General features: G+C 46.4%; 2 protein-coding genes across 5 annotated transcripts in view; both read left to right on the top strand.

Moving 5' to 3' along the window:
* Positions 1-14279, top strand: part of LOC118082703 (zinc finger protein 318) — a 40059-nt gene that overhangs the window by 22568 nt on the left and 3212 nt on the right. The window contains exon 7 of one of the 4 annotated variants that reach the window (XM_060272912.1): positions 3028-6355. The exons of the other annotated variants lie outside the window; for them this stretch is intronic. The gene's annotated coding sequence lies outside the window, so the exon portion shown is untranslated. Of the gene's footprint in view, positions 1-3027; positions 6356-14279 lie in introns of those variants that run through there. 4 annotated transcript variants of the gene reach the window in all.
* On the top strand, positions 6501-13687 carry LOC118081792 (uncharacterized). The gene is made up of 2 exons (XM_035108233.2): positions 6501-9004; positions 9170-13687. Exons 1-2 carry the CDS (start codon positions 8362-8364, stop codon positions 9760-9762), a joined length of 1236 nt encoding a protein of 411 aa, XP_034964124.1. The 5' UTR covers positions 6501-8361; the 3' UTR covers positions 9763-13687.

Genomic DNA, 14279 nt, shown 5'->3' with positions numbered 1-14279 from the left:
AGACAGATTAAGAAAAGTCTTATTGCAAAGCACAGTTTTTACAAGTGTTATGAGAACCAAATGACAGTGAGACATCATTCACATTGTTACGAGGAATTTGCATCATAGAAGGCAAAAGCAATAAAATGTGACTCTTGCAGCCATTCCAAGTATTCAGACAATTGTTAATTACAAGTGGCGCTGTGGTCTAAACCACTGAGCCTCTTGGGCTTGCTGATCAAAAGGTCAGCGGTTTGAATCCGCCTGACGGGGTGAGCTCCCATTGCTCTGTCCCAGCTTTTGCCAACCTAGCACTTGGAAAGCACACCAGTGCAAGTAGATAAATAGTTACCGCTGCGGCGGGAAGGTAAATGGTGGTTCCATGCGCTCTGGCTTCCATCATGGTGTTCCGTTGCACCAGAAGTAGTTTAATCATGCTGGCCACATGATCTGGAAACCTGTCTGTGAACAAATGCCGGCTCCCTCGGCTTGAAGTGAGATGAGTGTCACAACCCCATAGTCACCTTTGAGTGGACTTAACCATCCAAGGGTACTTTACCTTACCATTCTCAGTAAGGTGTTTGGGGCTGCAGTCTTAATTGTGCTGTTAGTAAAAATAAACATTATTCTAGAAGCTTTTTGTGGCTGAATATCAGTAAAAATGCTTAAAATATAAACAAGCATCATAAATATACCAATAAAAAGGACTCGATTTTGCAATCAGCAAATTGTATTACGGTATATCAAAATGCTTGGTACAGAAAGCCTTTTATAATCTGATTTCAGCTGTTAATGATTCTGCCATTGTGCATTCTAGGGCTCTAAATGTATAATTAGAAGTACATGTATAGATTACTCAAATTGCTACATTATATATTCAGAAAGATACAATTGCAGAAAGATACAATTTAATACACCAGTGTGGTGTAGTGGTTAAGAGCGTTAGACTTGTAATCTGGTGAACCGGGTTCACGTCTCCACTCCTCCACATGCAGCTGCTGGGTGACCTTGGGCTAGTCACACTTTGAAGTCTCTCAGCCCCACTCACCTCACAGAGTGTCTGTTGTGGGGGGAGGAAGGGAAAGGAGAGTGTTAGCCGCTTTGAGACTCCTTCGGGTAGTGATAAAGCGGGATATCAAATCCAAACTCTTCTTCCTCTTCTTCTAACATTTGCTTAGCCAACAACTGAAATTTTCTAAAACAAATTATTGTGCATAGTGAATTTTGCAATCCGAAAAAGTATGTATAGATTTGTGTTTTTGAAAAGATACATTTTATAGAGGATTTTGTGTACAAACAATCTGTTTTTCTACTGATCAGTAACAACCTGGTCACAGAAAAATCCGTATCTTGACAGTGAGTTACAGTGGTGCCTCGCTTTACGAATGCCTTGCACAACGAAAAACTCGCTAGACAAAAGAGTTTTGCGTTGTGCGAGGCATTCGTAAGATGACAAAATTTTATATGACCGCCGCTTCGTCTTACGAAGCACGGCCTTAGAAAGCGGCAAAGGAAGATCAGCTGTCAGCGCGGGAAGCTGACAGCTAATCTTCCTTTGCCGGGGGGATGGAGCCGAAACGCGGTGGTGCGGCAGCTGCCCCTGCCTGTCTTCTCCTTGGCTCGGGGAAAACAGGCGGGGGCAAGGAGCCACCGCACTGCTCCACACCCCGACACGGAGCACAACTTCGGAGGTCTCCGAAGTTGTGCTCCGTGCCGGGGGTGCGGAGCGAGAGGCGGGGGCAGGGGAAGACCTTCTCCCACCGCCGCCTCTCGCCTGCCTCCCCCGACATGGAGCGCAACTTCGGAGACTTCCGAAGTTGCGCTCCATGCCGGGGGTGCAGGGCGAGAGGCAGGGGCAGGGGAAGACCTCCCGCCGCCGCCTCTTGCCTGTCTCCCTTGACACGGAACACAACTTCCGAGGTCTCCGAAGTTGCGCTCCGTGTCGGGGGAGGCAGGCAAGGCGGTGGCTGGGAGAAGAGAGAGCCTCTCCCCCCGCCGCCTTGCACACAGCCGGCATCGGACGGGGCTTCGGAGACCTTCTCCAAAGCCCCGTTGCGTGGCGCTGCCAGTCCCCCGGAGCCTATAGGAATGCATTAAGTTTCAATGCATTCCTATGGGAAACTGGGACTCGCTAGTCGAAAAATTCATTACACGAATTGACCCGTGAAACGAATTTATTCCGTCTAGCAAGGCACCACTGTACTCTTAAAGGCATCTGTTTTCCACTTTGTCTAACATAATTATGACTATCACATGATTTCCTGTGCATACAATGTGTACCTATTTGAAACTTACCAATTGGATACTGTCAATGTCCACCTAGGAAACTGGCTTCTTCTGGCAACAGGTGTACTGCTGCCAGGCTCAGCCTGCCTAGAGGAGCAGCTCAGAAGACAAGAGAGCAGGCAACTGGAACAGCTGAGGAGCAAGTTTTTAAAATCCATTTAGCTTCTGCTTCTACTTACCTGCCAGGCCAATGGAAGCAGTGGAGAGTAGACCTATAGTATAAAAATGTTTGGAGGTTAGCTATAGCTGAGGAAATAACCTATACTGAAAGGAAAGTAAAAAACAGATGCCTTTTGTGCCATCTGATGGCCATGTATTTCATATACATGCAGATCCTGCTTTCCCAGTGCAATGCCGTCCTCTAAACAAGAAAATCATTTGTTACATCAGCATCCACATGACAAAGCTGATGATTTCCATTACTTCCTATGGAACATTTTTAATTTGTGATTTGTCCAATCTCGAGCCTTCCCTGGTTTTTTGCCTGAAACTCCCACAGCCAATCAGCAAAACCAAACAAAAGAAAAGCTGATTTGTTCAATTTCTCTTGCTCCCTGATTTGTCTGATCTTTCTCTGTCCCTCCATGGTTTCTGCTCAAAATGGTTGCTGGCAACAAGCAGAACATGAAAAAGTAAGGAAGTGGGCGAACTCCACAAGTGTTCCAGTAGTGGACCTGCGTGTACTAGTGAAAGGGGTCTATAAAATATGTTATCTGCATCATTACAAATCTAGATGTTGTGACCATGTATCCTTCTTGATAGTTGGATACTTCAGTTGGAGAAGATGACCTCTTTGTGGACGGATGCTGGCCTACAACCCTGAAAGAATAACGTCGGAGAATTCTGCAGAAAAACGAAAAGAGGGACAAATAGTATAGGGACATGAATACTTACCAGATATCTGGAGAGATTGCCGGGACGGTGTTACAGTTATGTTTATTTGTCTAGTTATATTTTGTTATACGTATATGAAAACCAATAAAAAGTAGTTATAGAAAAAGCAGTGGAGAAAGAGGCATTTGATAGAGTAGAATGGAGATTTTTCTTTTATGAACTGAAAGTATTTGGTATAATACCCCAATTCTTAACTTGGATTTGCTGGAAGTTGGGGAAGTGTGACCCTGTTGATTATATTGATGTGCTTCCAGAGGCAAGGCTTTTTGTGAACAAGGACATTGTTATTCCTTTTGAGACTGTGGAACTAAAAGTTACTATCCATACCATGTCAAACTTTTGTTTTCATTTTATTTGATCACACTATTTCCAGTCTATACCAGTGAGTGGATCATGCTAAGATATGTTTGGAACAAAACATTTCACCCTTTGCAACATATCCATCATCATTCCTATCATTTCCCTTTTCCACTCTTGTTTCCTGACCATGAATGCATGTATTTCATAGACCTGCATGTGCTTAAAAAAATTAAGTTGGAATGCTGGTATTTCAGAACTTTGACGTTCTGTTTGGCCATAGTCAGTTCTCCTTTTCCTACTGTACTTCATTTCTAATCACAATGTAATTTGTATAATGTGATTGAAAAACAGCCTATGTCTTCTGTACAATGACACATGCACACAATGTAACTGGCAAATACCTCTTTTTACTAAAAGTTGGAACATTTATTATGATCATTCATTATAAATTGCTAACAATTGCTGGAAACCTTAAATTGCAATTTTGCAAAAAATAAATAATAAAGCTGCAGGAATTTGTCCATATACACTGTGCGAAGGTCTTCAATAAAGAGATCTCTGGAACATTATAAAAGTAATAACATGCCTGGTAGTAATGGAAAGAAACAAAATTGCATGGATGGTGTGATCAGGTGAGAGCAGAAGAGAAGAGCTGTGATTATAGGATTGCTTTCTGGAATTTTCATTTGTTGTTGTTGTTTAGTCGTGTCCGACTCTTCGTGACCCCATTTACCCAAATCCAAACCATAGCCAAATAACCGTAAAGGGTAAAAGAGCAAAGAGGCATCCATACATAAAGTTTTTTGTGGATGAAAGGAAGAAACATCGTGGGATGTTTGCACAAGGATGACAAGATGGTGTGGATGCCCGGGGGGGGGGCACAGGAAACTGAGGAAAACTGCACAATGTCTGTCTCAAACACCGTTGATGTTTCAGGGGCTTTCAACCATGGCAGCCTTCTGGTTAGGCCCTCTTGAGTTGGAGCTGACTCCAGATGGTGGTGTTAGTTGATGATTGCTTGATCCCTTGCCAAACGTGCTTTGGGGTCCTACAGCATTCTCTCATTTCTCCAGTACCATTATACATTTAAACAAAAATGCTGGAAAAGGGTTTTGTAATTACGGAGTGAAACAGTTTAATAATTAGTCTGTAAATGGAAACTGCAAAGTTTAAAGTACCATAGTCATGAATGATTCTGGCAAGTATATGTAGAATAGATAGAAGACAGAAACATATGGTGTGCCTGGTAATTGAGATGTAACCCATGGATGTGAAACTTGTAGCCTTCCAGGTGACGTTAGCCTTGCCATCAGCCCCAGCCACCATGGGCAATGATCAGAGATTATGGCAGTTGTAGTTCAACATCATCTGGAGGGCTAAATGTTCGGTTTGGGGGTAGCAGTTGTGCATGGGTTCCATGTTTGAAGGTATAGGAGACAGGATGGATCGCAGTAAGGAGAAATGTGATTGAGAGGAGAGAGCTACTAGCAATTCAAAGAAGGAGTTCAGATTCTAATGTTTTGTTGAGAGTCCATACACAAGTAAGAGAGGTCAATGCCCATGTTCTCAAACAACCAAAAGAAGGACTTCTCTTTTCTGGCAATCTAGGATGAAGGCACTTCTAAAGGTGATTCTTTTGAACCCCAAGATTGCTCTTCTCTCCATTTTTGCTGCGGATGCCCAGGACCTTACTCAAATGGATCTTCTTATCTGCCTTATCGTGGCAGCACAGCTTACCCATTGCTAGACACTGGATAACTTTAAATGCTGACCTGTTTGAAGTGTGGTTAATGCAAGCTTGGGACTTAATTTTAATAGAAAAGGTGGCAACAATTTCAAGACCGGAGGAACAATGCTAAATCAAATATACGACATGGTTTTGGTTTTTTTGTATGCTTTGACAACAGAACAAGGCTACAGACCGCTTACAGCTCATGAAGATTTATGGAAGGACACTTTAATTTGACTTGGGAAATATTTACATGATACTGAATTACTTTGAAATGAGACCGTGCTCTGGTGAGTCTTTATATCCTTTCTTACGTTGCTCAAATGGAGAAAAAAACAAGTCATTTTTAAAAACCCAGAACTTTTTGCATCTTTACCCTGCTCCCAGCATTGACCATGGCAATCAGTCTCACTAGAGTCGATTTTCAGTCTTTATCTCTACTGGCCAGTCGGCTGCAAGGTGTATGCGCATGATTCAATCAGCAATCACTGTGCTGCTAGGTTCCACCTTGATCTCCAGCTCACACTTTTTTTCAAGCAATTCCTTCTCTTGGAGAATGAGCTTTTAGCAATTTCCATTGAATATAGCCTGAGAGGACATTCATCCCTCACCCGGAGTTTCCTTGTGATTGGCAACATTAGCCAATAAGAAGTCATCAGGACACAGCCATTTGCATGGAAGACAGGTGTTTCTAACTGATGCCCCCAACCAATCCTGTACTTGCTGTGAAACTCCAGGTTTATCCAGTTCTTGTGTGCTGCCCACTAACTGGGTCCTGACTCAGTCACACCTCCTTGGGCTAGGGTTCAGTTTGTGGTGGAGTGAGAACAAAGCAAGAGCAAAGCTGGATTGCTCAGCTACCTCCAGAGAAGCAGGCAGCAAAGGGGAAATCCCTCTTGCTTTTACAGTCCTCATTGTAGTTACAGGTAAGTAGCCGTGTTGGTCTGAGTCGAAGCAAAATAAAAAAATTCCTTCAGTAGCACCTTAAAGACCAACTAAGTTTATATTTTGGTATGAGCTTTCGTGTGCATGCACACTTCTTCAGATATCTTCAGGTATCTGAAGAAGTGTGCATGCACACGAAAGCTCATACCAAAATATAAACTTAGTTGGTCTTTAGTCCTCATTGTAGTAAACCTTTTAAGTTCTCAGTCAGGCTGGATGTTACATAAAAAGCGAGGGGACGCCGATGAAAAAACAACAATAGTACGTTGCTACTTTCTGATGTGTCATTGGATATTTAGTTAAAGTATTACATGCGTTTAAGAGTTCTCAAAGGAGGGGACATTGGTTTCTTGATCCTCTCCTTGATATGAATATGTTGGCAGGCACATAATTTGCTGAGCTATTCCTCATTTCTGTAATGGATGTGTATATTTTGATTCGGTGTTCTCAATAAACATAATTTCTATCTTGCAAAAGACCTGTGTGAGTCACTGGGTAAATCTGCCAAGATGCATTGATAACATAATTTAATCCTAATACATGGGACTCTTGGAATATGTGTTTAGTAAAAGCATGGTTCTACTCAGGAGGTGCATCAAATATGGTAGGAGATTTTACATCCATGCCGACACAACCTGACAAGGGGCCGCTCGGGACATCGTGCAAAGCATGGCCTCCATGGGGCTGTCCCTAAATATGGTTGGCCCAACTCATAGTCACGGACATGCCTTAGACCTGGTGTTCACCTCTAGTGACATGGGTGATCTGACACTAAGTAAAAGTGAAACAAAAGAAGTGCCATGGTCAGATCATTTCCTGGTGCAACTGGACTTCTCCCCAACCCTTCCCCTCTGCAGGGAGGTGGGACCAATTCGGATGGTCCACCCCCGCCACTTAATGGATCCAAATAGTTTCCAGAGAGCGGTAGGGGATGCTTTATCCCATGTTGATGGCCTTTCAGCTGATTCCCTGGTGACCCATTGGAAGTAGGAGTTAACCAGGGCTATCAACTGTCTGGCTCCGAAGCACCTTCTCCAATTGCATGGAGCTCGGACAGCCCCATGGTTTTCCTCTGAGCTGAGGGTGATGAAACAATCGCTGAGACAGGTAGATCACCGGTGGAGGAAAACTCATTCTGAATCGGACCAGACATGGGCTAGAGCTCAACGTCGAGCCTACCAAGTGGTGATGGCGAAGAAGACTTTCTTCACCGCCTCTATTGCATCTGCAGAAAACAGCAGCAGGAGACTCTTTCAGGTGGTTCGCAATTAAACAGAACCACCTTTACCATCGGGGCCTTGTAAAGACCCCAAGATCTCCTGCAACAATTTTGCAAAGTTTTTTGCAGATAAAGTCGCTCAGATTTGAGAAGAGGTAGACTCCACCTACCTATTCCAAACCCTCCCAATCAGGATTCCCCCAACCCAACTTCACAGATGGCAGAGAAAACCACTTTTTTATCTTCTCACATAAAAAACCAAGAATAAGCACCAAATATCTGCATCTCCCCACCTCACAAGGATGATGGGGAATCCCCAACATAGAAACATATTAAAGAGCCAGCCAAATATGACATATAATCCCATATATACTGGAAGATGAGACAAAACACCTAGAGAGGGACTCAATTGAAAATATCTGCACCACAGCATACCTGTTCCTCCCAAACAAACAAAGAAAAATTCCCACAATACTTAATAGGTACACAGAAACCATGTTCAAAGCATGGAAAACAAAAATGGGCAAACTATCCTCAACCCCATCCCCACTAACCCCCCTGGCTTGCCACCCATTATTCTACCATATAGGTGATATGCCCAGTTCTTTATAGCATTGCCTTGTCAGAACCATTGATAGTTTCAGGGTGGTTGGGACGGCTTTAAAGAGTTCACAGTCTGAGAAGCTACAGAAGGGGGAGAGATTTAAAAGCCCTTCCAGCAACTCCCAGAATCTTTTGCTGATAAGACTGCAGGTTAATAATATTTCCTGAACTGAGTCTCTTCTTAGTCTCTTTATCATCGTGTTTTTGTTATAAAGGCTCTTACGTAGACGAGGCTTAGAGGGAGCTTGCCTTGACGCCATTATCCCGGAAGTCCTCGCCATGCAGCATTAATAATATTAGTTATAATTAATTGTAATTAATAATAAATAAATAAAAAGTGCTAATTTGGCCTGTGCATGGTTGTTAGCATGGTTAGCATCCAAAGGATATTGCTGACAACAGTGTAATGGCTTCTAAAAGGAAACAACAGGCACCATCTTCTGCCCCTCCCCCAAAATGCCCCAGTTCTAGCGGGTCTCATGTTCAAGATGGGGCAGGGAGGTCTGGTGCGTCTTGCAATCCTAGAGCCTTGTCTCAATTTTTCTCTGCTTTTGAAATTTTTTATCAGCAGTTTAGGCTCATGGTCACTGGAGCAGCTTCTCCCATTGAGGATACCCCTGACTGCATACCAGATACGGCATCAAGCAGTGAGGAACTTCCTCGTTTTTCTGCCACCTTATCCAGCGATTCTTGGGGGGGGGGTAACAATCTTTCTCAGCGCCCCCAAACACATTCACAGGCATCGCATTCCCGATTTGCCAATCCCCGATCCTCTGGTAGTGGGGCTCGTTCTTCCAAGTCTAACCCTTTGCCTTCTCAGTCTACCCCTGACTTTCCTAGTATTCTGGAGGACTCACAACGCCCTTCTCAGGCTCTACCCATGGAAGCTGGCTCAGAAACATCATTGGAGGACAAGACTCAGGAGCAGCCGGCGGTTGCAGGACAACATCTAGTGATTATTGAAGTACAGGATAAGAGGAAAAAGTCAAAGAAGCATTCATCTAAGAAGAACCAGAGGAGTAAGCCTTCAGATACTGAAGAGGATTCAGGTACTTCTTCCTCAGATTCTGATATTGATGCCCCCTTGGAAGGGTATTGGGGAATTGGGGAGGATGTATCTGGGCTTTCCCTATGGGCTCATGAGAGAAGGGCAAACTCTCACCATGACATTCAATGGCTAGAGGAGGTAAAGACGCCCACTAATGTTTCCACAGATATCATCCTTGGGAATCACCTGTCCCGAAGGAAAAGGGCAAAAATATTGAATGGGGATTATGTGGACATCTCTCTGCTTCCACTGGCTAGGATCTCAGGAAAAGGGGAGAAGAAGCAATCCCATGGCAGGTGCAGGTACAGGGCTTCTCATGCTGACAGGACGTTCGAGAACTGGTTAGATAGGTTCCAGGTTTCTATGGGGGTGGTCGTTGCTGCTTACCCCAAACGTGCTATGCATCTCATGGCTTATATGTCCCATGTGAGGAGGGCCTTTGCTTTGGCAGGGGAGTCAGCGGTTCTAACGTATCATGAGGATTTTCATAGAAACGCTTCTCTGCTGCCCACCACACATTGGGACCTGAGGGACCAGAACTACTGGATGGAGCATGTGGGTCCTTATGTCGAGAAGCAGCAGCCTGATGCCACAAAATTTGGGAAATTCAAGGCAAAGAGAGATCCTTGCCGTAGGGTTTGTTGGGAGTATAACAAGGGTGTGTGCCAGAGGCCAAACTGTAAGTACGCACTCGAATGTGAGAGGTGCTTAGTTAACCACCCGGCATCCTCATACTTTCAAGGAAAACAGCCTTTTTGAGGCAGTAGGGGGCATTTCCACCAGGGGTCAAGAAATGCTCCCAGCCCCTTTCAAGGATCCTCCTCAAACCATTATTAATATGTCCCTTGGTCTGGCATTCTCTCCTGTTAAGCTCCCACCCTTGAGAATCCTTCTTGACAAATACCGTAATAAAGAGGTGGCAAAATACCTTTGGGATGGGTTTTCTTATGAATTTAGGATCCCTGTCTCGTACCCCCCCTAATTCTGGGGACCCCCCCAAGCCAAACATCTGTTAGGGAAATGCCAGCTATTGCAAAAAAGAAAATAAACAAGGAAATTTCAGCTGGCAGGTTGGCCGGCCCCTTCCGGGAGCCACCTATATTAGGTTTACACATTTCTCCTTTGGGTATTGTTCCCAAAAAGACCCCAGGAGAGTATCACATGATTCACAACCTATCGTATCCTAAAGGCGGCTCGGTCAATGATGCAATACCACAGGAACTTTGTTCCGTGAAATATGCCTCCTTTGACCAGGCAATAAAGCTTATTCGCAGGTTCGGCATTGAGACATTGTGACATTGAGTCGGCCTTCCGTCTCCTACTGGTTCACCCAGAGGACTTTTGGTGGCTAGGTTTTAAGTTTGAGGGTGCTTATTTCATAGACAAAGCCATGCCGAAGGGCTGCTCTGTAGCATGTGCAGCATTTGAGACTTTTGGTCCCTTCGCTTTAGAACTGGTTCTGAGGGGGTGACCCATTATCTTGATGATTTTCTTCTCGTCGCTAGTGCTAATAGCCCTGACTGTGCTTCTCTTTTAGAGGCTTTCACATCTCTTGCTGAGGAGCTCGGAGTACCTTTGGTGGCAGACAAGATGGAGGGTCCAGTTTCAACCATGACCTACTTGGGCATTGAGTTGGACATGATCACACAGACATCTCCGCTACCAAGGGAGAAGTTAACAGCCCTTAAGGAAATAATTCTGCAACTTCTTCCTCTCAGGAAGGTCACCCACATGCAGATTCAATGCCTCCTGGGTCACCTCAGCTTTGCTTGCCGGGTAGTGTGCATGATTGGCTAAGCTTTCCGCTGGACTGCGTGCTCCTCAACACAGGGTGTGCCTCTCTAAGGTGGTCAAGTCAGACCTTGAAGTTTGGTTAAAGTTTCTGAATAAGTATAATGTGGCAGGACAATTTGAAACTGTGTTCAGATTTTCAGGTACAGTCTGATGCAGCAGGTTCTTTGGGGTTCGGTGTTTACTTTAGGGGGCGATGGTGTGCTCATCGCTGGCCTACTGGCTGGCAGGGGAAATCTATTACGCGTGACCTCACCTTAAAAATCTTTCCAATCGTAGTTGCGGTACACCTGTGGGCAGATGACTTCAGGAATCACCGGGTATGCTTCTGGACCAACAACCAAGCGGTCGTCAGTATCCTGTCGAAACAATCATTGCGCTCCCTTAGGGTGGCAAGCCTGCTCCGCTCCTTTGTGCTGTTATGCTTAGAGTTGAACATCTATTTTTCAGCAAAATTTATACCTGGGGTTAACAATGATATTGCGGATGCTCTATCTTGTTTTCAGATGGACCGCTTCCGCTTATTAGCACCAGAGGCACAGCAATTGCCGGAGCCATTCCCGGAGGACCTTTGGAGCCTTGGGAACGTGACGTCTTGAAAGGAGTGTTGGCATCAGTGGCCCCGTCCGTCCACACTTAGGTCCTATAAAAAGGTGTGGTTGGATTTTATGGAATTCTGGTGCAAATCCACTAAGGCTAGGCCGGACACCCCCCCTAATAGGGAGGAGGTTCTGCAATACTTGGTGCATTTGAGGGAGTTGGGGTGCGCTGCAAATACGCTTAACATTCAGGCTGCCGTGATTGATTTCTTTCTTTTGTAAGTCTGTTTACTCTATAGACCAGGCATCCCCAAACTGCGGCCCTCCAGATGTTTTGGCCTACAACTCCCATGATCCCTAGTTAACAGGACCAGTGGTTGGGGAAGATGGGAATTGTAGTCCAAAACATCTGGAGGGCCGAAGTTTGGGGATGCCTGCTATAGACCCTTGTGTGGACTTCTTAGTCCGCAGGTCACTTGCGGGCTGGCGCAGGCTACAGCCTCCCAGCGGCGATGGTAGAAGGCCCATAACTCCCAGCGGCGATGGTAGAAGGCCCATATACTATGCCAAATCCATAAAAAATTACGGCGTATCTGTTGGTCCAAGTATGAGGCTCAACTGTTTTCAGCTGCATACTCCATCGCCTTCTTTGGTGCTCTCCGTGTAGGTGAAGTGGTTTGTGAGGGTCAACCTGATTCAGCTACTCGTGGAATTAAAAGATTTAACCTTGTCCAGAGCTAATCTTGTTTGTTCATGTCCGACATTCCAAAACTGACCAGCAAGGAAAGGGGACCATTATTCAGCTTCAGGCAACTGGTCGCAAGAGACCATGTCCGGTAAAAGACACTAGGCTTTTTTTGTACTTGAGACCAACCATTTCAGGCCCATTCCTGATACATCTGAATGGCTCCTGCCTTGCACGGCATCAGTTCATGCGGGTTATGCGAAGGGTGATTGTGGCTTGTGGCCTCCCCCCAGCTGAATTTGCTGCTCATTCCGTTTGAATCTGTGCTGCCACCACGGCGGTGCATTTGGGACTCTCAGCTGAAAGGATAAAGGACTTGGGGCAGTGGAAGTCTGATGCCTTCAGGGGGTATATTCGTAAGACCTTGTGATTTATCTAGATGCACCTGACTCGGCTTTGTTATCTTCTTTTGCTTCCAAGAGAATTTAGGGTGCACATTTGGATCATAGTCCAGAGCATCGTTCACTGGGCTTGAGCTCGCGCCTTCGATCATGGCCTGGGGTGCAGATTGGATCTACCTCCGAATGTTAAGTTTCCTGGATCGCTCAGAGGGGAATGCACTGGGCGGAATTCCTGCCAGCAGAGAAAGCCTGATGTCCTTGTTATTCAGCTGGGAGAAAATGACTTGGCCTATTGAAAAGGCGTGGACTTGATGTGGAACATCTACAGTGACTTTGACAAGCTGATTGCCTCTTTTCCAAATTTAACCCTACTTTGGTCATCGCTGCTGGAGAGGCGTGTGTGGAGGGACTGTGGGTGTCCTATTGTGATAAACAAAGCCAGGAAACTATTGGACCGTTCAGTGGTTTGTAGAGTGGCAGTGCTGGGGGGTCAGGTAATCGACCACCCCACCATTCAGTTCAGCAAGGTGGCCCTCTACCACGAAGATGGCATGCATCTTTCCAATGTGGGAAATGATGTGTGGTTGAATGATATAATTACAGGCATTAGGGATTGGTTGCAGGTGTTGAGGGTATTGGCAGCGAGGCTTTTTGGCTCGGGTGGCGGTTAAGCATTGGAATAGTTCTGTAGATGGAAAGAGGGGAGGCAGTGCCATCACCTGTCTGGCACATTGAAGGGTAGTCTGTTAAAGGATTCCGGGGGGCGTGGCCCTGTCCAAAGCCTAGGGAGGTGAGGGCCTAAGGCACGCCCTCTATCAGTGACCCTGGGGGAGCTCCTAGTTGATGTGCATCAGCAGGACTCTCTCTACTGGTGGTTAACCCTTCCCGGACTTCCAGCACATGGGCTGGAATCAGATATAGTCGGTTAGATCCAATGCCTAAGCCAATACTGCTCATCACCTGTAAACAATAAAGTTGTGGCCTGTTTTAGCCCATTAACCTTAAATAATTGTGTCATGTGTCATTTCTACCTGGGAGGGTCGGGAACTCACCACACAAATGACACCTTTGCTTCCATACTGAAAAAAGTACCAGAGCTCTGAAATGCTTATGTACCAAGTTTAGGTTAGCCAAGGATAAAATACAAGACACCTTCCTAGGGAAATGATCTCCCTTTGTTTCATACATGAACACTAACAGTGTTCTGCAGAGCAGGGGCATACCCAGGATCAAAACTAGGGGGGGGCAAGCCATGGTCGTTCAGGGGCGGGGCCAAGGCATGGGAGGGGAGGGGCCACAAAGTGGGAATGTGGGCAGGGCTACAGGGCCAGCGGGCCCGATGACTCTGCGGCGGCTGCAGCTGCTAAATGAACCCCCTAAACTCTCACACGAAATCCCCCTGCTCTGAAGCAGGGCCGTCTCTAGGCCAGGGTCCAGTGGTGCGGGGCGCCGCTGCGCCCGCTGAGAGGCGCGGCGGAGGCCACTCCAGGCGCACCTCTCAGCTGTTCAGCGGCTTCAGGCTGCTTTCCGGAGGTGCGTGGGCCTGGGGCCGCCCCCGCCGTGCGCAGGGGCGTCGCAACGGGGCGGGCAGCACCCCCTGGCCCAGGGCTGGCCCTACGGCCAGGCTGGGTTGCGCAGGGCTCCGGCCCTCCAGGCGGCAGCTGCGCAGTGAGCTGCGCCCGCTGTGCCGGGAAACGGGGCGGGGTGGGGGCACCAGAGGGATCCGTCACACCACGGTGCCAGGGCGCCAGGTATGCTTAAAACGGCCCTGCTCTGAAAACACCGCTCCCATCCATTTACGGCTACCCACCCCCCTGAAAAACCCCTTTGGGCCCCGCTTTCCCTCCTCCAGTTCTCCCC

The sequence above is a fragment of the Zootoca vivipara genome, chromosome 3 (assembly GCF_963506605.1).
Source record: "Zootoca vivipara chromosome 3, rZooViv1.1, whole genome shotgun sequence".
Classification (NCBI taxonomy): Eukaryota; Metazoa; Chordata; class Lepidosauria; order Squamata; family Lacertidae; genus Zootoca; species Zootoca vivipara.
This window is presented reverse-complemented; position numbering and strand designations above follow the sequence as displayed.

Coding starts and splice junctions, on each gene's coding strand:
- LOC118081792 (XM_035108233.2), top strand. CDS start 8,362: ATGGCTTCTAAAAGGAAACAACAGGCACCATCTTCTGCCCCTCCCCCA. Junction 9,005..9,169: donor AGATACTGAAGAGGATTCAG/GTACTTCTTCCT, acceptor ATGTTTCCACAG/ATATCATCCTTGGGAATCAC.